Here is a 27,134-nt window from a genome sequence, read left to right on the forward strand (position 1 = left end):
CATTCCAATCAGTAAACACACTTGTTCCTATTCCGGTCAGGGCATGCACCTGTACACATTGCAAACAGTGCACACAACTGTTCCCATTGCTATCAGTGCACACACCTGTTCATATTCCAATCAGCAAATGCACCTGTTCCCATTCCAATTAGTACAGACACAGCTGTTTCCTTTCCAATCAGTGCACACACCTGTTCATATTCTAAACAGTGCACACACCTGTTCCCATTCAAGTCAGGAAACACACCCTTTCATAATCCAATCAATACTTTCACCTGTTCCTATTCCAATGAGCGAACACACCTCTTCCCATTCCAATCAACAGACACAAATTTTCCTATTCCAATCAGTGCATGCATCTGTTTCCATTCCAATCAGTGCACACACCTGTTCCCATTCCAATCAGTTAACACACCTGTTCCCATTCCAATCAGTACAAGCACCTGTTGGTATTCTATTCAGTAGACACACCTGTTCCCATCCAAATCAGTAAACACACCTGTTCCCATTCCAATCAGAACACACACCAGTTCCAACACCAATCAATGCACACACCTGTTCCCAATGCAAACAACAGAAACAACTGTTCCAAATACAAACAGGAAACACAACTGTTCCTTTTCCAAACGGTTCATGCATATGTGTCCCTTCCAATCAGTAAACACACCTGTTCACATTTCAATCAGTAAACACATCTGTTGCTATTCCAAACAGTGCATGCAGCTGTTTCCCTTCCAATCTGTGCACACACCTGTTCCCATTCCAATCAGTAAACACACCTGTTCCCATTCCAATCAGGGCAGGCACGTGTTCCCATTCCAACTGATACACACACCTGTTCCCATTCCAATCAGTAAACACATCTGTTGCTATTCCAAGCAGTGCATGCACCTGTTTCCTTTCCAATCAGTGCACGCACCTGTTCTCATTCCAATCAGTAAACACACCTGTTCCTATTCCGGTCAGGGCATGCACCTGTCCACATTGCAAACAGTGCACACAACTGTTCCCGTGGCTATCGGTGCACACACCTGTTCCTAATCCAGTCAGCTCCCATACCTGTTGCCATTCCAATCAGTGTATGCACCTGCTCTGATTCCAATCAGTACACACACCCATTGCTACTCCAATCAGTGCAAGCAAATGTTACCATTCCAATCAGTACAAACAGTTTTTGCCATTCCAATCAGTGCATGCACCTGTTACCATTCCAATCAGTTCACATACACCTGTTCATGTTTCCATCAGCACACACATGTTCATATTTCAATCAGCAAATGCACCTGATTCCCATTCCAATTAGCACACACACCTGTATATATTCAAATCAGTGCACACAGCTGGTCATTTTCTAATCAGTGCACACACCTGTTCCCATTTAAATCAGTAAACACACCTGATCCAATTCCAATTAGTGCACACATCTGTTGCCATTCCAATCAGTGCACACACCTGTTCCCATTCCAATCAACAGACACACCTGTACCTATTCCAATCAGTGCATGCACATGTTTCCATTCCAATGAGTACACACAGCTTTTTCCATTCCAAAAAGTAAACACACCTGTTGCTATTCCAATCAGTGAATGCACCCTTTTCCCCTTCCAATCGGTACACACACCTGTTCCAATTCCAGTCAGTAAACACACCTGTTCCTGTTCCAGTCAGTGCACAAACCTCTTCCCATTCTAATCAGTGCACACACCTGTTCCCATTCCAGTCAGTAAATACACCTGTTCCCATTCCAATCAAGGCAGGCACGTGTTCCCATTCCAATTGATACACACAGCTGTTCCCATTCCAATCAGTAGACACACCTGGTCCTATTCCAATCAGTGCACACAACTGTTCCCGCTTCCATCAGTGCATGCACCTGTTCCGATTCCAGTCAGTACACACACATTTTTCCATTCCAATCAGTGCATGCACCTGTTCCCATTCCAATCAGTCCACATACACCTGTTCATGTTGCAATCAGTGCACACAACTGTTCCCATTCCAATCAACAGACATACCTTTTCCAACTCCAAACATTGCATGCAACGGTTTCCATTACAATCAGTAAACATACCTGTTCCTACTCCAAACAGTGCATGCACCTGTTTCTTTTCCAATCAGTGCACACACTTGTTCATATTCTAAACTGTGCACACAACTGTTCTCATTCAGGTCAGTAAACACAGCTGTTCATAACCCAATCAATGCTCTCACCTGTTCCCATTCCAATGAGCGCACACATCTCTTCCCATTCCAATCAACAGACACGCCTTTTCCTATTGCAATTAGTGCATGCATCTGTTTCCATTCCAATCAGTGCACACAGCTGTATCCATTCCAATCAGTAAACACACCTGTTTCCATTCCAATCAGTAAACACACCTGTTCCCATTCCAATCAGTACAAGCACCTGTTGATATGCTATTCAGTAGACACACCTGTTCCCATTCCAATCAGTAAACACACATGTTCCCATTCCAATCAGTACACACACCTGTTCTAACACCAATCAGTGCACATAACTGTTCCCCATGGAATCAACAGACACAACTGTTCCAATTCCAAACAGTGCATGCAAATGTTTCCCTTCCAATCAGTACACACACCTGTTTCCATTCCAATCAGTGAAAACACCTGTTCACATTCCAAACAGTGCATGAACCTGTTCCCATTCCAATCAGTTCACACAGCTGTCCCCATTGCAATCAGTGCACACACCTGTTCCCATTCCAATCAGTGAAAACACCTGTTCATATTCCAAACAGTGCATGAACCTGTTCCCATTCCAATTAGTTCACACAGCTGTCCACATTGCAATCAGTACACACACCTGTTCCTGTTGCAATCAGTGCACACAACTGTTCCCATTCCAATCAACAGACATACTTGTTCTGACTCCAAACATTGCATGCACCTGTTTCCCTTTCAATCAGTAAACATACCTGCTCCTATTCCAAGCAGTGCATGCACCTGTTTCCTTTCCAATCAGTGCACACACCTGTTCTCATTCCAATCAGTAAACACACCTGTTCCTATTCCGGTCAGGGCATGCACCTGTCCACATTGCAAACAGTGCACACAATTACAATCAGTAAACATACCTGTTCCTACTCCAAACAGTGCATGCACCTGTTTCCTTTCCAATCAGTGCACACACTTGTTCATATTCTAAACAATGCACACACCTGTTCTCATTCAGGTCAGTAAACACAGCTGTTCATAACCCAATCAATGCTCTCACCTGTTCCCATTCCAATGGGCGCACTCACCTCTGCCCATTACAATCAACAGACACACCTTTTCCTATTCCAATCAGTGCATGCACCTGTTTCCATTCCAATCAGTGAACACACCAGTCCCCATTCCAATCAATCAGTAAACACACATGTTCCCATTCCAATCAATAAATACACATGTTCCTATTCCTATCAGCTCATGCACCTGTCCACATTGCAATCAGTAAACACACCTGTTCCTGTTGCAATCAGTGCACACAACTGTTCCCATTCCAAACAACAGACACACCTGTTACGATTCCAATTAGTGCATGCATCTGTTTCCATTACAATCAGTACATACACCTGTTCACATTCCAATCAGTAAACACACCTGTTCCCATTCCTATCAGTACAAGCACCTGTTGATATTCTATTCAGTAGATACACCTGTTCCCATTCCAATCAGTAAACACACCTGTTCCCATTCCAATCATTAAACACACCAGTTCCAACACCAATCAGTGCATACACCCATTCCCAATGCAATCAACAGACACACCTGCTCAAATTCCAAACAGTGCATGCAACTGTTTCCCTTCCAATCAGTACACACTCCTGTTACCATTCCAATCAGTAAAAACACCTGTTCACATTGCAAACAGTGCATGCATCTGTTTCCATTCCAATCAGTGCACACACTGTCCCCAGTCCAATCAGTAAACACACCTGTTCCCATTCCAATCAATAAACACACATGTTCCTATTCCGATCAGCACATGCACCTGTCCACATTGCAATCAGGACACACACTTGTTCCTGTTGCAATCAGTGCACACAACTGTTCCCATTCCAATCAACAGGCACGCCTGTTTCATCTCCAAACATTGCATGCACCTGTATCCCTTCCAATCAGTAAACATACCTGTTCCTATTCCAAGCAGTGCATGCACCTGTTTCCTTTCCAATCAGTGCACGCACCTGTTCTCATTCCAATCAGTAAACACACCTGTTCCTATTCCGGTCAGGGCATGCACCTGTCCACATTGCAAACAGTGCACACAACTGTTCCCGTGGCTATCCGTGCACACACCTGTTCCTAATCCAGTCAGCTCCCATACCTGTTGCCATTCCAATCAGTGCATGCATCTGTTCCAATTCCAATCAGTACACACACCCATTGCCATTCCAATCAGTGCACGCAGATGTTACCATTCCAATCAATACACACAGTTTTTGCCATTCCATTCAGTGCATGCACCTGTTACCATTCCAATCAGTTCACATACACCTGTTCATGTTTCAATCAGCACACACCTGTTCATATTCCAATCAGCAAATACACCTGTTCCCATTCCAATTAGTACAGACACAGCTGTTTCCTTTCCAATCAGTGCATACACCTGTTCATATTCTAAACAGTGCACACACCTGTTCTCATTCAAGTCAGGAAACACACCCTTTCATAATCCAATCAATGCTCTCACCTGTTCCCATTCCAATGAGCGAACACACCTCTTCCCATTCCAATCAACAGACACACATTTTCCTATTCCAATCAGTGCATGCACCTGTTTCCATTCCAATCAGTGCACACACCTGTTCCCATTCCTATCAGTTAACACACCTGTTCCCATTCCAATCAGTACAAGCACCTGTTCATATTCTATTCAGTAGACACACCTGTTCCTATCCCAATTAGTAAACCCACTTGTTCCCATTCCAATCAGAACACACACCAGTTCCAATACCAATCAATGCACACACCTGTTCCCAATGCAATCAACAGACACAACTGTTCCAAATCCAAACAGGAAACACAACTGTTCCTATTCCAATCAGTGCATGCACCTGTATCCCTTCCAATCAGTAAACACAACTGTTCACATTTCAATCAGTAAACACATCTGTTGCTATTCCAAACAGTGCATGCAGCTGTTTCCCTTCCAATCAGTGCACACACCTATTCCCATTCCAATCAGTAAACACAGCTGTTCCCATTCCAATCATTACACACACCTGTTCTAACATCAATCGGTGCACACATCTGTTCCCAATGCAATAACTGACACACCTGTTCGAATTACAAACAGTAAACACACCTGTTTCTATTCCGAACAGAGCATGCAGCTCTGTCCCTTCCACTCAGTACACACACCTGTTCCCATTTCAATCAGTGAACACCTCTGTTGCTATTCCAAATGGTGCATGCACCTGTTTCCCTTCCAATCAGGAAACGCACCTGTTCCAATTCCAATCAGTGCACACACCTGTGCCCATTCCAATCAGTAAACACAAGTGTTCCTATACTGATCAATGCATGCACCTGTCCACATTGCAATCAGTACATAAACCTGTTCCTGTTGCAATCGGTGCACACAACTGTTCCCATTCCAATCAACAGACACACCGGTTCCAATTCCAAACAGTGCATGCACCTGTTTCCATTCCAATCAGTGCACACACCTGTTCTCATTCTAATCAGTAAACACACCTGTTCCAATTCCAAACAGTGCATGCACCTGTTTCCATTCCAATCACTGCACACACCTGTTCTCATTCCAATCAGTAAACACACCTGTTCATATTCTAAACAGTGCACACACCTGTGCTCATTCAAGTCAGTAAACACATCTGTTCATAATCCAATCAATGCATCACCTGTTCCCATTCCAATCAGCGCACACACCTCTTCCCATTCCACTCAACAGACACACCTTTTCCTATTCCAATCAGTGCATGCATCTGTTTCCAATCCAATCAGTGCTCACACCTGAACCCATTCTAATCAGTGCACACACCTGTTCCCATTCAAATCAGTAAACACACCTGTTCTCATTCCAATCAGCACAAACACCTGTTGATATTCTATTCAGTAGACACACCTGTTCCCATTCCAATCAGTAAACACACCTGTTCCCATTCCAATCAGTACACACACCTGTTCTAACACCAATCAGTTCACACACCTGTTCCCAATGGAATCAATAGACACACCTGTTCCAATTCCAAACAGTAAACACACCTGTTCCTATTCCAAACAGTACATGCACCTGTGTCCCTTCCAATCAGTACACACACCTGTTCCCATTTCAATCAGTAAACACATCTGTTGCTATTCCAAACACTGCATGCACTTCTTTCCCTTCCTATCAGTGCACACACCTATTCCCATTCCAATCAGTAAACGCACCTGGTTCCATTCCAATCAGTACACACATCTGTTCTAACACCAATCAGTGCACACACCTGTTCCCATTGCAATCAACAGACCCATCTGTTCCCATTCCAATCAGTACACACACCTGTTCTAACACCAATCAGTGCACACACCTGTTCCCAATACAATCAACAGACACACCTGTTCAAATTCCAAACAGTAAACATACCATTTCCTATTCCAAACAGTGCATGCACCTGTGTCCCTTCCAATCAGTACACACACCTGTTCCCATTCCAATCAGTAAATTCACCTGTTCACATTCCAATTAGCACACACCTGTTCCCAATCCAATCAGTAAACACACCTCTTCCAATTCCAATCAGTGCACACACATGTTCCCATTCCAATCAGTAAACATACATGTTCCTATTCTGATCAGCGCATGCACCTGTCCACATTGCAATCAGTACACACACCTGTTCCTGTTGCAATCAGTGCACACAACTGTTCCCATTCCAATCAACAGATACACCCGTTCCGATTCCACACAGAGCACGCATCTGTTTCCCTTCCAATCAGTACACACCCATGTTCTCATTCCAATCAGTAAACACACCTGTTCGTTATCCAAACAGTGCATGCACCTCTTTCCATTCAAAGCACTGCACACAACTGTTCTCATTCCAACAGTAAACACACCTGTTCCCATTAAAATCAGCGCACAAACCTGTTCTCATTCCAATCAGTAAATATACCTGTTCCCATTCCAATCAGTAAACACACCTGTTCCAATTCCAATCAGTGCACACACCTGTTCCCATTACAATCAGTAAACACACATGTTCCTATTCCGATCAGTGCATGCAGCTGTTCACATTGCAATCAGTACACACATCTGTTCCCATGCCACTCAGCAGGCACACCTATTCCTGTTCCAATCAGTGCATGCACATGTTTTCATTCCAATCAGTAAAAACACATGTTCCTGTTCCGATCAGCGCATGCACCTGTCCACATTGCAATCAGTACACACACCTGTTCCTGTTGCAATCAGTGCACACAACTGTTCCCATTCCAATCTGTAAACACACCTGTTCCTATTCCAAACAGTGCATGCACATGTTACCATTCCAATCACTGAAAACACCCGTTCTCAGTCCAATCAGTAAACACACCTGTTACCATTAAAATCAGCACACAAACCTGTTTCCATTCCAACCAGAAAATACACCTGTTCACATTCCAATCAGTGCACACACCTGTTCCCATTCCAATCAGTAAATGCACCTATTCCCATTCCAATCAGGGCAGGCACATGTTCCCATTCCAACTGATACACACACCTGTTCCCATTCCAATCAATAGACACACCTGTTCCAATTCCAATCAGTCCACACAACTGTTCCCGTTGCACTCAGTGCACACACCTGTTCCGATTCCAATCAGTTCCTACGCCTGTTGCCATTCCCATCAGTGCATGCAACTGTTCCTATTCCAGTCAGTACACACACATTTTGCCATTCCAATCAGTGCTCGCACCTGTTCCCATTCCAATCAGTCAACATACACCTGTTCATGTTTCAATCAGCACACACCTGTTCATATTCCAATCAGCAAATGCACCTGTTCCCATTCCAATTAGTACACACACAGCTGTTGATATTCCAATCAGTGCACACACCTCTTCCCATTCCAATCAACAGACACACCTTTTCCTATTCCAATCAGTACATACACCTGTTCCCATTCCAATCAGTAAACACAGATGTTCCTATTCCGATCGACGTATGCACCTGTCCACATTGCAATCAGTAAACACACCTGTTCCTATTGCAGTCAGTGCACACAACTGTTCCCATTCCAATCAACAGACACACCCGTTCTGATTCCATACAGTGCATGCACCTGTTTCTCTTCCAATCAGTACACACCACTGTTCCCATTCCAATCAGTAAACACACCTGTTCTGATTCCAAACAGTGCATGCATCTGTTTCCATTCCAATTACTGCACACACCTGTTCTCATTCCAATCAGTAAACACATCTGTTCCCATTACAATCAGCAAACAAAGCTGTTCTCAGTCCAATCAGTGAATACACCTGTTCACCTTCCAATCAGTGCACACACCTGTACCCATTGCAATCAGTAAACACACCTGTTCCATTAAGATCAACACACAATTCTATTCCCATTCCAATCAGTAAATACATCAGTTCACATACCAATCAGCAGACACCTGTTCCCATTCGAATCAGTAAACGCACTTGTTCCAATTCCAATCAGTGCACACACCTGTTACAATTCCAATCAGTCAACACACCTGTTGCAATTAGAATCAGCACATGCACCTGTCCACATTGCATTCAGTACACACACCTGTTGCTGTTGCAATCAGTGCACACAACTTTTCCCATTCCAATCAACAGACACACCTGTTCTGATTCCAAACAGTGCATGCACCTGTTTCCATTCCAATCCCTGCACACACCTGTTCTCATTCTAATCAGTAAACACGCCTGTTCCCATTAAAATCCGCACACAAACCTGTTCCGATTCCTATCAGTAAATACACCTGTTCACATTCCAATCAGCATACACCTGTTCACATTCCAATCAGTAAACACACCTGTACCAATTCCAATCTGTGCACTCACCTGTTTGCATTCCAATCAGTAAACACACATGTTCCTATTCCGATCAGCGCATGCATCTGTTCACATTGCAATCAGTACACACAGCTGTTCCCATGCCACTCAGCAGGCACACCTGTTCCTGTTCCAATCAGTGCATGCACCTGTTCCCATTCCAATAAGTAAACACACCTGTACCCATTCCAATCAGTAAGCACACCTGTTCCCATTCCAATCAGTAAACACACCTGTTCCAATTCCAATCAGTACACACACCTGTTCCCATTCCAATCAGTAAACACACATGTTCCTATTCCGATCGGCGCATGCACCTGTTCACGTTGCAATCAGTAAACACACCTGTTCCTGTTGCAATCAGTGCACACAACTGTTCCCATTCCAATCAACAGACACACCTCTTCCGATTCCAAAGAGTGCATGCACCTGTTTCCCTTCCAATCAGTATACACCCCTGTTCCCATTCCAATCAGTAAACACACCTGTTCCAATTCCAAACAGTGCATGCATCTGTTTCCATCCCAAACACTGCACACACCTGTTCTCATTCCAATCAGTAAACACACCTGTTCACATTCCAATCAGCACACACCTGTTCCCATTCCAATCAGTAAACACACCTGTTCCAATTCCAAACAGTGCACACTCCTGTTCCCATTCCAATCAGTAAACACACCTGTTCCATTAAAATCAACACACAAATCTATTCCCATTCCAATCAGTAAATACACCTGTTCACATTCCAATCAGCACACACCTGTTCCCATTCCAATCAGCAAACACACCTGATCCAATTACAATCAGTGCATGCACCTGTCCACATTGCATTCAGTACACACACCTGTTCATGTTGCAATCAGTGCACACAACTTTACCCATTCCAATCAACAGACACACCTGTTCCAATTCCAAACAGTGCATGCCACTGTTTCCCTTCCAATCGTTACACACCCATGTTCCCATTCCAATCAGTAAACACACCTGTTCGTTTTTCAAACAGTGCATGCACCTGTTTCCATTCCAATCCCTGCACACACCTGTTCTCATTCCAATCAGTAAACACAACTGTTCCCATTCAAATCCGCACACAAACCTGTTCCCATTCCATTCAGTTAATACACCTGTTCACATTCCAATCAGCACACACCTGTTCCCATTCCAATCAGTAAATACACCTGTTCCAATTCCAATCTGTGCACACACCTGTTCGCATTCCAATCAGTAAACACACATGTTCCTATTCCGATCAGCGCATGCATCTGTTCACATTGCAATCAGTACACACATCTGTTCCCATGCCACTCAGCAGGCACACCTGTTCCTGTTCCAATCAGTGCACGCACCTATTCCCATTCCAATCAGTAAACACACCCATTCCCATTTCAATCAGTAAGCACACCTGTTCCCATTCCAATCTATAAACGCACTAGTTTCAATTCCAATCAGTACACACACCTGTACCCATTCCAATAAGTAAACACACATGTTCCTAATCCGATCGGTGCATGCAACTGTCCACATTGCATTCAGTACACACACCTGTTCCTGTTGCAATCAGTGCACACAACTTTTCCCATTCCAATCAACAGACACACCTGTTCTGATTCCAAACAGTGCATGCCACTGTTTCCCTTCCAATCGGAACACACCCCTGTTCCCATTCCAATCAGTAAACACACCTGTTCGTTTTCCAAACAGTGCATGCACCTGTTTCCATTCCAATCCCTGCACACACCTGTTCTCATTCTAATCAGTAAACACACCTGTTCCCATTAAAATGCACACACAAACCTGTTCCCATTCCAATCAGTAAATACACCTGTTCACATTCCAATCAGCACACACCTATTCCCATTCCAATCAGTAAACACACCTGTTCCAATTCCAATCTGTGCACTCACCTGTTCGCATTCCGATCAGTAAACACACATGTTTCTATTCCGATCAGCGCATGCATCTGTTCACATTGCAATCAGTACACACAGCTGTTCCCATGCCACTCAGCAGGCACGCCTGTTCCTGTTCCAATCAGTGCATGCACCTGTTCCCATCCCAATTAGTAAACACTCCTGTTCCCATTCCAATCAGTAAGCACACCTGTTCACATTCCAATCAGTAAACACACCAGTTTCAATTCCAATCAGTACACACACCTGTTCCCATTCCAATCAGTAAACACACATATTCCTATTCTGATCGGCGCATGCACCTGTCCACGTTGCAATCAGTAAACACACCTGTTCCTGTTGCAATCAGTGCACACAACTGTTCCCATTCCAATCAACAGACACACCTCTTCCGATTCCAAACAGTGCATGCACCAGTTTCCCTTCCAATCAGTATACACCCCTGTTCCCATTCCAATCAGTAAACACACCTGTTCCAATTCCAAACTGCATGCATCTGTTTCCATCCCAATCACTGCACACACCTGTTCTCATTCCAGTCAGTAAACACACCTGTTCAAATAACAAACAGCGCATGCACCTGTCCACATTGCTCAGTACACACACCTGTTCCTGTTGCAATCAGTGCAAACAACTTCTCCCATTCCAATCATCAGACACACCTGTTCCAATTCCAAACAGTGCATGCCACTGTTTCCCTTCCAATCGGTACACACACCTGTTCCCATTCCAATCAGTAAACACACCTGTTCGTTTTCCAAACAGTGCATGCATCTGTTTCCATTCCAATCCCTGCACACATCTGTTCTCATTCTAATCAGTAAACAGACCTGTTCCCATTAAAATCCGCACACAAACCTGTTCCCATTCCTATCAGTAAATATACCTGTTCACATTCCAATCAGCACACACCTATTCCCATTCCAATCAGTAAACACACCTGTTCCAATTCCAATCTGTGCACTCACCTGTTCGCATTCCGATCAGTAAACACACATGTTTCTATTCCGATCAGCGCATGCATCTGTTCACATTGCAATCAGTACACACAGCTGTTCCCATGCCACTCAGCAGGCACGCCTGTTCCTGTTCCAATCAGTGCATGCACCTGTTCCCATCCCAATTAGTAAACACTCCTGTTCCCATTCCAATCAGTAAGCACACCTGTTCCCATTCCAATCAGTAAACACACCAGTTTCAATTCCAATCAGTACACACACCTGTTCCCATTCCAATCAGTAAACACACATATTCCTATTCTGATCGGCGCATGCACCTGTCCACGTTGCAATCAGTAAACACACCTGTTCCTGTTGCAATCAGTGCACACAACTGTTCCCATTCCAATCAACAGACACACCTCTTCCGATTCCAAACAGTGCATGCACCAGTTTCCCTTCCAATCAGTATACACCCCTGTTCCCATTCCAATCAGTAAACACACCTGTTCCAATTCCAAACTGCATGCATCTGTTTCCATCCCAATCACTGCACACACCTGTTCTCATTCCAGTCAGTAAACACACCTGTTCAAATAACAAACAGCGCATGCACCTGTCCACATTGCTCAGTACACACACCTGTTCCTGTTGCAATCAGTGCAAACAACTTCTCCCATTCCAATCATCAGACACACCTGTTCCAATTCCAAACAGTGCATGCCACTGTTTCCCTTCCAATCGGTACACACACCTGTTCCCATTCCAATCAGTAAACACACCTGTTTGTTTTCCAAACAGTGCATGCATCTGTTTCCATTCCAATCCCTGCACACACCTGTTCTCATTCTAATCAGTAAACAGACCTGTTCCCATTAAAATCCGCACACAAACCTGTTCCCATTCCTATCAGTAAATATACCTGTTCACATTCCAATCAGCATACACCTGTTCGCATTCCAATCAGTAAACACACATGTTCCTATTCCGATCAGTGCATGCATCTGTTCACATTGCAATCAGTACACACAGCTGTTCCTATGCCACTCAGCAGGCACACCTGTTCCTGTTCCAATCAGTGCATGCACCTGTTCCTATTCCAATCAGTAAACACACCTGTTCCCATTCCAATCAGTACACACACCTGTTCCCATTCCAATTAGTAAACACACATGTTCCTATTCTGATCGGCGCATGCACCTGTCCGCATTGCAATCAGTAAACACACCTGTTCCTGTTGCAATCAGTGCACACAACTGTTCCCATTCCAATCAACAGACACACCTCTTCCGATTCCAAAGAGTGCATGCACCTGTTTCCCTTCCAATCAGTATACACCCCTGTTCCCATTCCAATCAGTAAACACACCTGTTCCAATTCCAAACAGTGCATGCATCTGTTTCCATCCCAAACACTGCACACACCTGTTCTCATTCCAATCAGTAAACACTCCTGTTCCATTAAAATCAACACACAAATCTATTCCCATTCCAATCAGTAAGCACAGCTGTTCCCATTCCAATCAGTAAACGCACCAGTTCCAATTCCAATCAGTACACACACCTGTTCCCATTCCAATCAGTAAACACACATGTTCCTATTCCGATCGACAGATATTCATGTTCCCATTCCAATCAGCACACTCACCTGTTCCCATTCCAGTCAGAACACACACACCTGTGCCTGTTCCAAACAGTGCACAGACCTCTTCCCGTTCCATTCAGCATACAGACCTGTTCCCATTCCAATCACTAAACATTCCTGTTCACATTCCAACGAGCACGCACACCTGTTCCCATTCCATTCAGTACACCCACCTGTTCCCTTTCAAATCAGCATGCACACCTGCACCCATTCCAATCAGAACACACACATTTTCCCACTCCAATCAGCACAGACACCTGTTCCCATTCCAATCTGTGCACACACCTGTTCCCATTCAAATCAGAACACACACATCTCTTCACATTGCAATCAGTACACACACCTTTTCCCCTTCAAATCAGCACACACACCTGTTCCCATTTCAATCAGCACACTGACCTGTTCCCATTCCAATGAGCACACACACCTGTTCCTATTCCAGTCAGTGCACACACCTGTTCCTGTTCCCCTCCATATGTACACCTGTTCCCATTCCAAACAGCAAACACACCTGTTCCCTTTCCAATCACTACACACACCTGTTCCTATTCCAATCTGTGCACACACCTGTTTGCATTCCAATCAGTAAACACACATGTTCCTATTCCGATCAGCGCATGCTCTGTTCACATTGCAATCAGTACACACAGCTGTTCCCATGCCACTCAGCAGGCACACCTGTTCCTCTTCCAATCAGTGCATGCACCTGTTCCCATCCCAATTAGTAAACACTCCTGTTCCCATTCCAATCAGTAAGCACACCTGTTCCCATTCCGATCAGTAAATGCGCCAGTTCCAATTCCAATCAGTACACACACCTGTTCCCATTCCAATCAGTAAACACACATGTTCCGATTCCGATCGACAGATATTCATGTTCCCATTCCAATCAGCACACACACCTGTTCCCATTCCAATCAGCTCACACACCTGTTCCAATTCCAGTCAGAACACACACACCTGTACCTGTTCCAAACAGTGCACAGACCTCTTCCCGTTCCATTCAGCATACAGACCTGTTCCCATTCCAATCACTAAACATTCCTGTTCACATTCCATTCAGCACACACACCTGTTCCCATTCCAATCAGCTCACACACCTGTTCCCATTCCAGTCAGAACACACACACCTGTACCTGTTCCAAACAGTGCACAGACCTCTTCCCGTTCCATTCAGCATACAGACCTGTTCCCATTCCAATCACTAAACATTCCTGTTCACATTCCATTCAGCACACACACCTGTTCCCATTCCAATCAGCGCACACGCCTGTTCCCATTGCAACCTGTATGGACGCCTGTTCCCATTCCAATTAGCAAACTCACACCTGTTCCTTTTCCAATCTGTATGCACACCTGTTCCCATTCCAATCAGCACACACCTGTTCATATTCCAATCAGTTCACATGCCTGTTCCTATTCCAAGCTGCACACACACCTGATCCCATTCCAATCACTGCACACACCTGTTCCCACTCCAATCATTATACGCACCTGTTCCCATTCCATTCAGCACACACCTATTCCCATTCCAATCATTATACACACCTGTTCCCATTCCAATTAGCAAACACACCTGTTCCCATTGCAACCTGTATGGACGCCTGTTCCCATTCCAATTAGCAAACTCACACCTGTTCCTTTTCCAATCTGTATGCACACCTGTTCCCATTCCAATCAGTACACTCACCTGTTCCCATTTCAATCAGTGCGCATACCTGTTCCCATTCCAATCAGCAAACACACCTGTTCCCATTCCAATTAGCACACACACCATTTCCCCTTCCAATCAGCACACACACCTGTTCCCATTTCAATCAGTATACACACCTTTTCCCATTCCAATGAGCACACACACCTTTTCAAATTCCAGTCAGTACATTGACCTGTTCCCATTCCAATCAGCACACACACCTGTTCCCATTCCAATCACCACACACACCAGTTCACATTCCAATAAATACACACACCTGTTCCCATTCCAAGCAGTGCACACACCTGTTCCTATTTCAATCAGTACACATTGCTGTTGCCATTCCAATCAGCACACACACCTGTTCCAATTCCAATCTGTACACACACCTGTTCCCATTCCTTTCAGCAAACACACCTGTTCCCATTCCAATCAGCACACACACCTGTTCCAATTCCAATCTGTACACACACCTGTTCCCATTCCAATCAGTACACATTCCCTATCCCATTCTAATCAGCAGACACACATGTTCCCATTCCAATCAGCAAACACACCTGTTCCTATTCCAATCACCACACACACCAGTTCTCATTCCAATGAGTAAACACACATGTTCCCATTCCGATCGACAGATATTCATGTTCCCATTCCAATCAGCTCACACACCTGTTCCCATTCCAGTCAGAACACACACACCTGTGCCTGTTCCAAACAGTGCACAGACCTCTTCCCGTTCCATTCAGCATACAGACCTGTTCCCATTCCAATCACTAAACATTCCTGTTCACATTCCAACGAGCACGCACACCCGTTCCCATTCCATTCAGTACACACAACTGTTCCCATTCCAGTCAGTACACCCACCTGTTCCCTTTCAAATCAGCATGCACACCTGCACCCATTCCAATCAGGACACACACCTGTTCCCATTCCAATCTGTGCACACACCTGTTCCCATTCAAATCAGCACACACATCTCTTCACATTGCAATCAGTACACACACCTTTTCCCCTTCCAATCAGCACACACACCTGTTCCCATTTCAATCAGCACACTGACCTGTTCCCATTCCAATGAGCACACACACCTGTTCCAATTCCAATCAGTACACTGACCTGTTTCCATTCCAATCAGCACACACACCTGTTCCTATTCCAATCAGCACACACAACTGTTCCTATTCCAATCAGTGCACACTCCCACTCCTATTCCAATCAGCACACACAACTGTTCCTATTCCAATGAGCACACACACCTGTTCCAATTCCAATCAGTACACTGACCTGTTTCCATTCCAATCAGCACACACACCTGTTCCTATTCCAATCAGTACACACTCCCACTCCTATTCCAATCAGCACACACAACTGTTCCTATTCCAATCAGTGCACACACCTGTTCCTGTTTCCCTCCATATGTACACTTGTTCCCATTCCAATCAGCAAAATCACCTGTTCCCTTTCCAATCACTACACACACCTGCTCCTATTCCAATCAGCACCCAAACCATTTCCCGTTCCAATCAGCGCACACACCTGTTCCCATTCCAATCAGCGCACACACCTGTTCCCATTCCAATCAGCGCACACACCTGTTCCCATTCCAATCAGCGCACACACCTGTTCCCATTCCAATCAGCGCACACACCTGTTCCCATTCCAATCAGCGCACACACCTGTTCCCATTCCAATCAGCGCACACACCTGTTCCCATTCCAATCAGCGCACACACCTGTTCCCATTCCAATCAGCGCACACACCTGTTCCCATTCCAATCAGCGCACACACCTGTTCCCATTCCAATCAGCGCACACACCTGTTCCCATTCCAATCTGTATGGATGCCTGTTCCCATTCCAATTAGCAAACTCACACCTGTTCCTGTTCCAATCCATATGCACACCTGTTCCCATTCCAATCAGCAAACACACCAGTTCCTATTCCAATCACTACACACACCTGTTCCTATACCAATCAGCACCCAAACCTGTTCCTATTCCAATCAGTCCACGCTCCTGTTCCCATTCCAATCAGCACACACACAAGTTCCGATTCCAATCAGTGCACAAACCTGTTCCCAATCCAATCATTTTGCATACCTGTTCCCATTCCAATCAGCGCTCACACCTGTTCCCATTCCAATCAGTACACACACCTGTTCCCAAGCCATTCAGCGCACACACCTGTTCCCATTCCAATCAGCGCACACACCTGTTCCCATTCCAATCTGTATGGACGACTGTTCCCATTCCAATTAGCAAACACACACCTGTTCCTTTTCCAATCTGTATGCACACCTGTACCCATTCCAATCAGTGCGCATACCTGTTCCCATTCCAATCATTATACACACCTGTTCCCATTCCAATCAGTACAAACACCTGTTCCCATTCCAATCTGTACACACTCGCACTCCTATTCCAATCATTACACTCTCCTGTTTATATTCCAATCAGTACACACACCTGTTCCCATTCTATTCAGCGCATACACCTGTTCCCATTCTAATCGGTACAATCGCCTGTTCCCATTCCAATCCGTACACTTATCTATTCCTATTTCAATCAGCACATACACCTGTTCCCATTCCAACTACACACAACTGTTCCCCTTCCAATCAGCACACACACCTGTTCCCATTCCAATCAGTACACACCCACCTGGTCCTATTCCAATCAGTGCACAGACCTGTTCCCATTCCATTCAGCATACAAATCTGTTCCCATTCCAATCACTACACATTTCCGTTCACATTCCAACGAGCACACACACCTGTTCCCATTCCAATCAGTGCACACATCTGTTCCCATTCCAATCAGAGCCCATACCTGTTCCCACTCCAATCAGTGCCCATACCTGTTCCCAGTTTAATCATTATGCATACCTGTACTCATTCCAATGAGCATACACACCTGTTCCCATTCCAATCAGTACACACACCTGTTCCCATTCCATTCAGCACACACACCTGTTCCCATTCCAATCAGCGCACATACCTGTTCCCATTCCAATTAGCAAACTCACACCTGTTCCTTTTCCAATCAGCACACACCTGTTCATATTCCAATCAGTTCACATGCCTGTTCCTATTCCAAGCTGCACACACACCTGATACCATTCCAATCAGTGCGCATACCTGTTCCCACTCCAATCATTATACGCACCTGTTCCCATTCCAATCAGCACACACCTATTCCCATTCCAATCATTATACACACCTGTTCCCATTCCAATTAGCAAACACACCTTTTCCCTTTCCAATTACGACACACACCTGTTCCCAATCCAATCAGCGCACACACCTGTTCCCATTCCAATCAGAACACACACAACTGTTCCTGTTCCAATCAGCACATACACCTGTTCCCATAACAATCAGCACACACACACCTGTTCCCATACCAATCACCACACACGCCAGTCCACATTCCAATGAGCACACACACCTGTTCCAATTCCGATCAGCACAAAGTCCTGTTCCCATTCCTGTCAGCATGCACACCTGTTCCCATTCCAATCAGTGCACACAAGCTGTTTCTATTCCAGTCAGTACACATTGCTGTAGCCATTCCAATCAGTGCACACACCTGTTCCCATTCCAATCTGTACGGACGCGCACTCCTATTCAAATCAGTACACACACCTGTTCTTAGTCCAATCTGTACACACTCCCACTCCTATTCCAATCATTACACACTCCTGTTTATATTCCAATCAGTACACACACCTGTTCCCATTCTATTCAGTGCATACATCTGTTCCCATTCTAATCAGTACACACGCCTGTTCCCATTTCAATCAGCACACACACCGGTTCCCATTCCAATTACTACACACACCTGTTCCCCTTCCAATCAGCACACACACCTGTTCCCATTCCAATCACTGCACATTCCTGTTCCCATTCCAATGAGCACACACACCTGTTCCCATTCCAATCACTGCACATTCCTGTTCCCATTCCAACGAGCACACACACACCTGTTCCCATTCCAATCAGCACACACACCTACTCCCATTCCAATCAGTACACACACCTGCTCCCATTCCAATCAGCACACAAAGCTGTTCCCATTCCAATCAGCACACACACTTGTTCCCATTCCAATCTGTACACAAAGCTGTTCCCATTCCAATCAGCACACAAAGCTGTTCCCATTCCAATCAACACACGCACCGGTTCCCATTCCAATCAGTACACACACCTGCTCCCATTCCAATCAGCACAGAGACCTGTTCCCATTCCAACCTGTACACACACCTGTTCCCATTCCAATCAGCACATACAGCTGTTCCCATTCCAATCAGCACACACACCTGTTCCCATTCCAATCAGTACACACACCTGCTCCCATTCCAATCAGCACAGAGACCTGTTCCCATTCCAACCTGTACACACACCTGTTCCCATTCCAATCAGCACATACAGCTGTTCCCATTCCAATCAGCACACACATCTGTTCACCTTGCAATCAGTACACAAGCCTGTTCTCCTTCCAATCAGCACACACACATGTTTCCGTTTCAATCAGTACACACACTTTTTCTGATTCCAATGAGCACACACACCTGCTCCAATTCCAATCAGTACACTGACCTGTTCCCATTCCAATCAGCAGACACACCTGTTCCCTTTCCAATCACTACACAACCTTGTTCCTATTCCAGTCAGCACCCAAACCTGTTCCCATTCCAATCAGTACACGCACATGTTCCCATTCCAATCAGTGCCCATACCCTTTCCCGTTCTAATCATTATGCCTCCCTGTTCCCATTCCAATCAGTACACACACCTGTTCCCATTCCAATCAGTACACACACCTGTTCCCATTCCAATTAGCACACACACCTGTTCCCCTTCCAATCAGAACACACGCCTGTTCCCATTTCAATCGTGCACACGCATTTTCCCATTCCAAAGAACACACACAGCTGTTCCTATTCCAATCAGTACACAGACCTGTTCCCATTCCAATCAGCACACACACCGGTTCCTATTCCAAACAGTATAAATTCCTGTTTCCATTCCAAACAGCAGACATACCTGTTCCCATAACAATCAGCGCACACACCTGTTCCCATTCCAATAACAACACAGGCCAGTCCACATTCCAATGAGCACACACACCTGTTCCCATTCTGATCAGCACAAAGTCCTGTTCCCATTCCTGTCAGCACGCACACCTGTTCCCATTGCAATCAGTGCACACAAGCTGTTTCTATTCCAATCAGTACACATTGTTGTAGCCATTCCAATCAGCACACACACCTGTTCCTATTCCAATCTGTACACACACCAGCTCCTATTCTAATCAGGGCACACGCCTGTTCTCATTCCAATCAGTACACATTCCAGCTCCTATTCCAATCAGCACACACACGAGTTCCCATTCCAATCAATACACACACCAGTTCCCAATCAAATCAGCACACACACGTGTTCCTATTCCAGTCAGTGCACACACCTGTTCCTGTTCCAATCCGTATGCACACCTGTTCCCATTCCAATCAGCAAACACAACTGTTCCCTTTCCAATCACTACACGCACCTGTTCCCATTCCAATCAGTGCACACACCTGTTCCTGTTCCAATCCGTATGTATAACTGTTCCCATTCCAATCAGCAAACACACCTGTTCCCAATACAATCTGTACGCACACATGTTCCCATTCCAATCAGCACACAAAGCTGCTCCCATTCCAATCAGCACACACACCTGTTCCCATTCCAGTCAGTACACGCACCTGTTCCCATTCCAATCAGCACACACACCTGTTCCTATTCCAATCTGTACACACACCAGCTCCTATTCTAATCAGGGCACACGCCTGTTCTCATTCCAATCAGTACACATTCCAGCTCCTATTCCAATCAGCACACACAAGAGATCCCATTCCAACCAATACACCTGTTCCTGTTCCAATCCATATGCACACCTGTTCCCATTCCAATCAGCAAACACACCTATTCCCTTTCCAATCACTACACACACCTGTTCCTATTCCAATCAGCACCCATACCTGTTCTTATTCCAATCCGTACACGCACCAGTTCCCATGCCAATCAGCAAACACACCTGTTCCCATTCCAATCTCTATGCACACATGTTCCCATTCCAATCAGCACACAAAGCTGTTCCCATTCCAATCAGCACACATACCTACTCCCATTCCAATTAGTTCACACACCTGTTCCCATTCCAATCAGCACACACAGCTGTTCCCATTCCAATCAGCACACACACCTGTTCCCATTTCAATCAGCACAAACACCTTTTCCCATTCCAATGAGCACACACACCTGTTCTCATTCCAATCAGTACACATTCCAGCTCCTATTCCAATCAGCACACACACGAGTTCCCATTCCAATCAATACACACACCAGTTCCCAATCAAATCAGCACACACACGTGTTCATATTCCAGTCTGTGCACACACCTGTTCCTGTTCCAATCCGTATGCACACCTGTTCCCATTCCAATCAGCAAACACAACTGTTCCCTTTCCAATCACTGCACACACCGGTTCCTATTCCAATCAGCACACAAACCTGTTCTTATTCCAATCTGTACACGCACCTGTTCCCATTCCAATCAGTGCACACACCTGTTCCTGTTCCAATCCGTATGTATAACTGTTCCCATTCCAATCAGCAAACACACCTGTTCCCAATACAATCTGTACACACACCTGTTCCCATTCCAATCAGCACACACACCTCTTCCCATTCCAATCAGCACACACACCTGTTCCTATTCCAATCTGTACACACACCAGCTCCTATTCTAATCAGGGCACAGGCCTGTTCTCATTCCAATCAGTACACATTCCAGCTCCTATTCCAATCAGCACACACACGAGTTCCCATTCCAATCAATACACCTGTTCCTGTTCCAATCCGTATGCACACCTGTTCCCATTCCAATCAGCAGACACACCTGTTCCCATACCAATCAGCACACACACACCTGTTCCCATTCCAACCACCACACACACCAGTTCACATTCCAATCAGTGCACACACCTATTCCCATTCCAATGAGTACACACACCAGTTCCCATTCCAATCAGCACACAGTCCTGTTCCCATTCCAATCAGCACACACACCTGTTCCAATTCTAATCAGTACTCGGACCTGTTCCCATTCCAATCAGCACACACACCTGTTCCCATTCCAGTGTGTACATATTCCCTATCCCATTCTAATCAGCAGACACACCTGTTCCCTTTCCAATCACTACACACACCTGTTCCCATTCCAGTGTGTACATATTCCCTATCCCATTCTAATCAGCAGACACACCTGTTCCCTTTCCAATCACTACACACACCTGTTCCCATTCCAGTGTGTACATATTCCCTATCCCATTCTAATCAGCAGACACACCTGTTCCCTTTCCAATCACTACACACACCTGTTCCCATTCCAGTGTGTACATATTCCCTATCCCATTCTAATCAGCAGACACACCTGTTCCCTTTCCAATCACTACACACACCTATTCCAATCAGCACCCAAACCGGTTTCCATTCCAATCAGTACATGCACCTGTTCCCATTCCAATCAGTGCCCATACCTTTTCCCATTCCAATCATTATGCCTACCTGTTCCCCTTTCCATCAGTACACACAGCTGTTCCCATTCCAATCAGCACACACTCCTGTTCCCCTTCCAATCAGCACACACTCCTGTTCCCCTTCCAATCAGCACACACTCCTGTTCCCCTTCCAATCAGCACACACTCCTGTTCCCCTTCCAATCAGCACACGCTCCTGTTCCCATTCCAATCAGCACACACTCCTGTTCCCCTTCCAATCAGCACACACTCCTGTTCCCCTTCCAATCAGCACACACTCCTGTTCCCCTTCCAATCAGCACACACTCCTGTTCCCCTTCCAATCAGCACACACTCCTGTTCCCCTTCCAATCAGCACACGCTCCTGTTCCCATTCCAATCAGCACACACTCCTGTTCCCCTTCCAATCAGCACACACTCCTGTTCCCCTTCCAATCAGCACACACTCCTGTTCCCCTTCCAATCAGCACACACACCTGTTCCCCTTCCAATCAGCGCACACTCCTGTTCCCATTCCAATCAGCGCACACTCCTGTTCCCATTCCAATCAGCACACACTCCTGTTCCCATTCCAATCAGCGCACACTCCTGTTCCCCTTCCAATCAGCACACACTCCTGTTCCCCTTCCAATCAGCACACACACCTGTTCCCCTTCCAATCAGCGCACACTCCTGTTCCCCTTCCAATCAGCACACACTCCTGTTCCCATTCCAATCAGCGCACACGCCTGTTCCCATTCCAATCTCTATGGACTCCCGCTCCCGTTCCAATTAGCAAACACACACCTGTTCCTTTTCCAATCTGTATGCACACCTGTTCCCATTCCAATCAGCACACAGACCTGTTCCCATTCCAATCAGTGCGCATACCTGTTCCCATTCCAAGCAGCACACAGACCTGTTCCCATTCCAATCAGTGCGCATACCTGTTCCCATTCCAAGCAGCACACAGACCTGTTCCCATTCCAGTCAGCACACACAGGTGTTCCCATTCCAATCTGTACACATTCCCTATCCCATTCCAATCAGCATACACACCTGTTCCCATTCCAATCAGCACACACACCTGTTCCCATTCCAATCAGCACACACACCTGTTCCCATTCCAATCAGCATACACACCTGTTCCCATTCCAATCAGTACACATTCCTGTTCCCATTCCAATCAGTACACACACCTGTTCCCATACCAATTAGCACACACACACCTGTTCCCATTCCAATCACCACACACCCCAGTTCACATTCCAATAAATACACACACCTGTTCCCATTCCGATCAGCACACACCTGCTCTTATTTCAATCAGTACACATTGCTGTTGCCATTCCAATCAGCACACACACCTGTTCCAATTCCAATCTGTACACACACCAGCTCCTATTCTAATCAGGGCACACACCTGTTCCCATTCCAATCAGTACACACTCCCATTCCCATTCCAATCAGCACACACACCTGTTCCCATTCCATTCAGTATACACACCTTTTCCCATTCCAATCAGCACACACACTTGTTCACATTGCAATCAGTACACACAGCTGTTCCCCTTCCAATCAGCACACACATCTTTTCCGATTCCAATGAGCCCATACAGCTGTTCCAATTCCAATCGGTACACACACCTGTTCCCATTCCTTTCAGCACACACACCTGTTCCCATTCCAATCAGTACACATTCCCTATCCCATTCCAATCAGCAGATACACCTGTTCCCATACCAATCAGCCCACATACCTGTTCCCATTCCAATCACAACACACACCAGTTCCCATTCCAATGAGTACACACACCTATTCCCATTCCAATCAGCATACAGTCCTGTTCCCATTCCAGTCAGCACACACACCTGTCCCCATTCCAGTTAGCACACACACCTGTTCCCCTTCCAATCAACAGACACACCTGTTCCCATTTCAATCAGTACACACATCTTTTCCCATTCCAGCGAGCACGCACACCTGTTCAAATTCCAGTCAGTACACTGACCTGTTCCCATTCCAATCAGCACACACACCTGTTCCCATTCCAATCAGTACACATTCCTGTTCCCATTCCAATCAGAAGACACACCTGTTCCCATACCAATCAGCACACACACACCTGTTCCCATTCCAATCACCACACACACCAGTTCACATTCCAATGAATACACACACCTGTTCCCATTCCGATCAGCACACAGTCCTGTTCCCATTCCAATCAGCACACACACCTGTTCCCATTCCAATCAATGCACACACCAGCTCCTATTCTAATCAGGGCACAAGCCTGTTCCCATTCCAATCAGTACACACTCCCATTCCCATTCCAATCAGCACACACACCTGCTCCCATTCCAATCAGTATACCGCTTTTCCCATTCCAATCAGCACACACACCTGTTCCCATTCCAATCTGTACACACACCTGTTCCCATTCCAATCAGCACACACAGCTGTTCCCATTCCAATCAGCGCACACATCTGTTCCCATTCTAATCAGTACACATGCCTGTTCCCATTCCAATCAGCACACACATCTTTTCCCATTCCAATCTGTGCATGCACCTGTTCCCATTCCAGTCAGTACACACACTTGTTCCCATACCAGTCAGTGCACACACTTCTCCCCATTCCAATCTGTATGGATGCCTTGTCCCATTCCAATCAGCAAACATACTCCTGTTCCTTTTCCAATCAGTACACTGACCTGTTCCCATTCCAATGAACACACACACCTGTTCCCATTCCAATCAGTACACACACCTGTTCCCATTCCATTCAGCGCACACACCTGTTCCCTTTCCAATCAGTACACTCTCCCAGTCCTATTTCAATCAGTACACACACCTGTTCTCATTCCAATCTGTACACACTCCCACTCCTATTCCAATCAGTACACACTCCTGTTCATATTCCAATCAGCACACACACCTGTTCCCATTCTATTCAGCGCACACGCCTGTTCTCATTCCAATCAGTACACACTCCTGTTCCCATTCCAATCTGTACACTCACCCATTCCCATTCCAATCAGCACACGCACCTGTTCCTATTACAATCAGCACATAGACTTGTTCCCATTCTAATCAGCACACACACCTTTTCCTAATCTTATCATTGCCCACACCTGTTCCTACACTAATCCATATACAAACATTTTCATATTCCATTTCGTTTTCCATTGGTACACACACGTATCTTTTCCATTCATGTGCACACCTGTTGCCATTCCAACAGATGTAGACCCATCTGTTCCCAGCCCTGCCGTGAATAATGAATTTGCTGAATTCCAGTTTCTACTGCTGAAAATTAAATTAAGAAAAATTTCTATTTTTTTTTTGAATGAAGCAACCTATTTCAGTGAAAGCTGTGTACCGGGGGCAGATCCTGACTCCAAACTATGCTCCCTGTGTGTTGGTCAAGAACACTCAACCCCACCCGGAAAGGACAAGTGTGCTTTCGGCAACAATGAGCGATACTTTGCCTACAGCGGTGCCTTCAGGTACACAGGTTGTTACTGAGTGTTGGAATGAAGCTGGGTTCCAGCCCAGTTGCGATGAAAGCAGTTTTGTTTCGATGGGTGCTGGATGCTTAATTGCTAATTTTGTTTGTGGCAAATCCAACTCCATTCATATATGTCTGTCCTTCACAACACAAAACTGCCCCTAATTCGGAATGTAATTGACAATGTCACTCAGAGTGACTGCAGGAAATTTGTCATGGAGAAGTGTCACACTGGTGCAAAAGGACGTGATTCTTGTGGCTGAAGTTCAGGAGTTAGTACAGTGTAGGAATGTTATTCTGTAGCTAACCCGTGCTGTACCCATTCTAGGAGTGTTTGACAGGAGAATGTAAAAGGAGCTTTACTCTATAACTCAGTTGTACTGTTGCAGACCTCGGAGAATCTTATGGGTCTGTTCAGAGGGAGCTTTACTCAGTATCTAATCCATACTTTTTTGAAATGATGGTGCAGGCACTGGACACCTGAATTGGATACTTCCATTCACTGTTACTATCAGCCTTCAACTATATTTGTTCAAAATGTACACAGCCACAAAGCAAAACTGTGCTGGTATCAGAGTTTCCTGTAATGTCTTGGAGCTGCTGCAGCCAGTCCTTTCATCTAGTGGTGTTTGTTCTGCTGATTACAGATTGGGATTTTAGTTTGATTTCTCTGGGTGACAAACATCTTTTATCTAGCCATGTGATATTGTATAGTTTGCCTTTGCGTAAAGGTGTAAAATGGGTCACACTGATTTGGCAGTCTCTATCACATCTTTCCTGATTTTGTTTCCTGTTGTAAGTCAAAACTTGCAACAGTTGTAAAACTGGCTGCCGACTTGCTGATGGCCAATTTAC

The 27,134-nt window shown here is 45.4% G+C and overlaps 2 protein-coding genes across 2 annotated transcripts in view; one reads left to right on the forward strand and one right to left on the reverse strand.

Moving 5' to 3' along the window:
- LOC121290374 (serotransferrin-B-like) overlaps window positions 1–27,134 on the forward strand; it is a 94,937-nt gene that overhangs the window by 56,258 nt on the left and 11,545 nt on the right. Inside the window, exon 7 of the mRNA XM_041210769.1 lies at window positions 26,124–26,277. Within this exon, the coding sequence (XP_041066703.1) occupies window positions 26,124–26,277 (154 nt within the window). The remainder of the gene's footprint in view (window positions 1–26,123; window positions 26,278–27,134) is intronic.
- The window catches only part of LOC121290380, a 75,096-nt gene that overhangs the window by 41,367 nt on the left and 6,595 nt on the right, over window positions 1–27,134 (reverse strand). The window lies entirely within an intron of this gene.

Source organism: Carcharodon carcharias, chromosome 2, assembly GCF_017639515.1.
Source record: "Carcharodon carcharias isolate sCarCar2 chromosome 2, sCarCar2.pri, whole genome shotgun sequence".
NCBI classification, from domain to species: Eukaryota; Metazoa; Chordata; class Chondrichthyes; order Lamniformes; family Lamnidae; genus Carcharodon; species Carcharodon carcharias.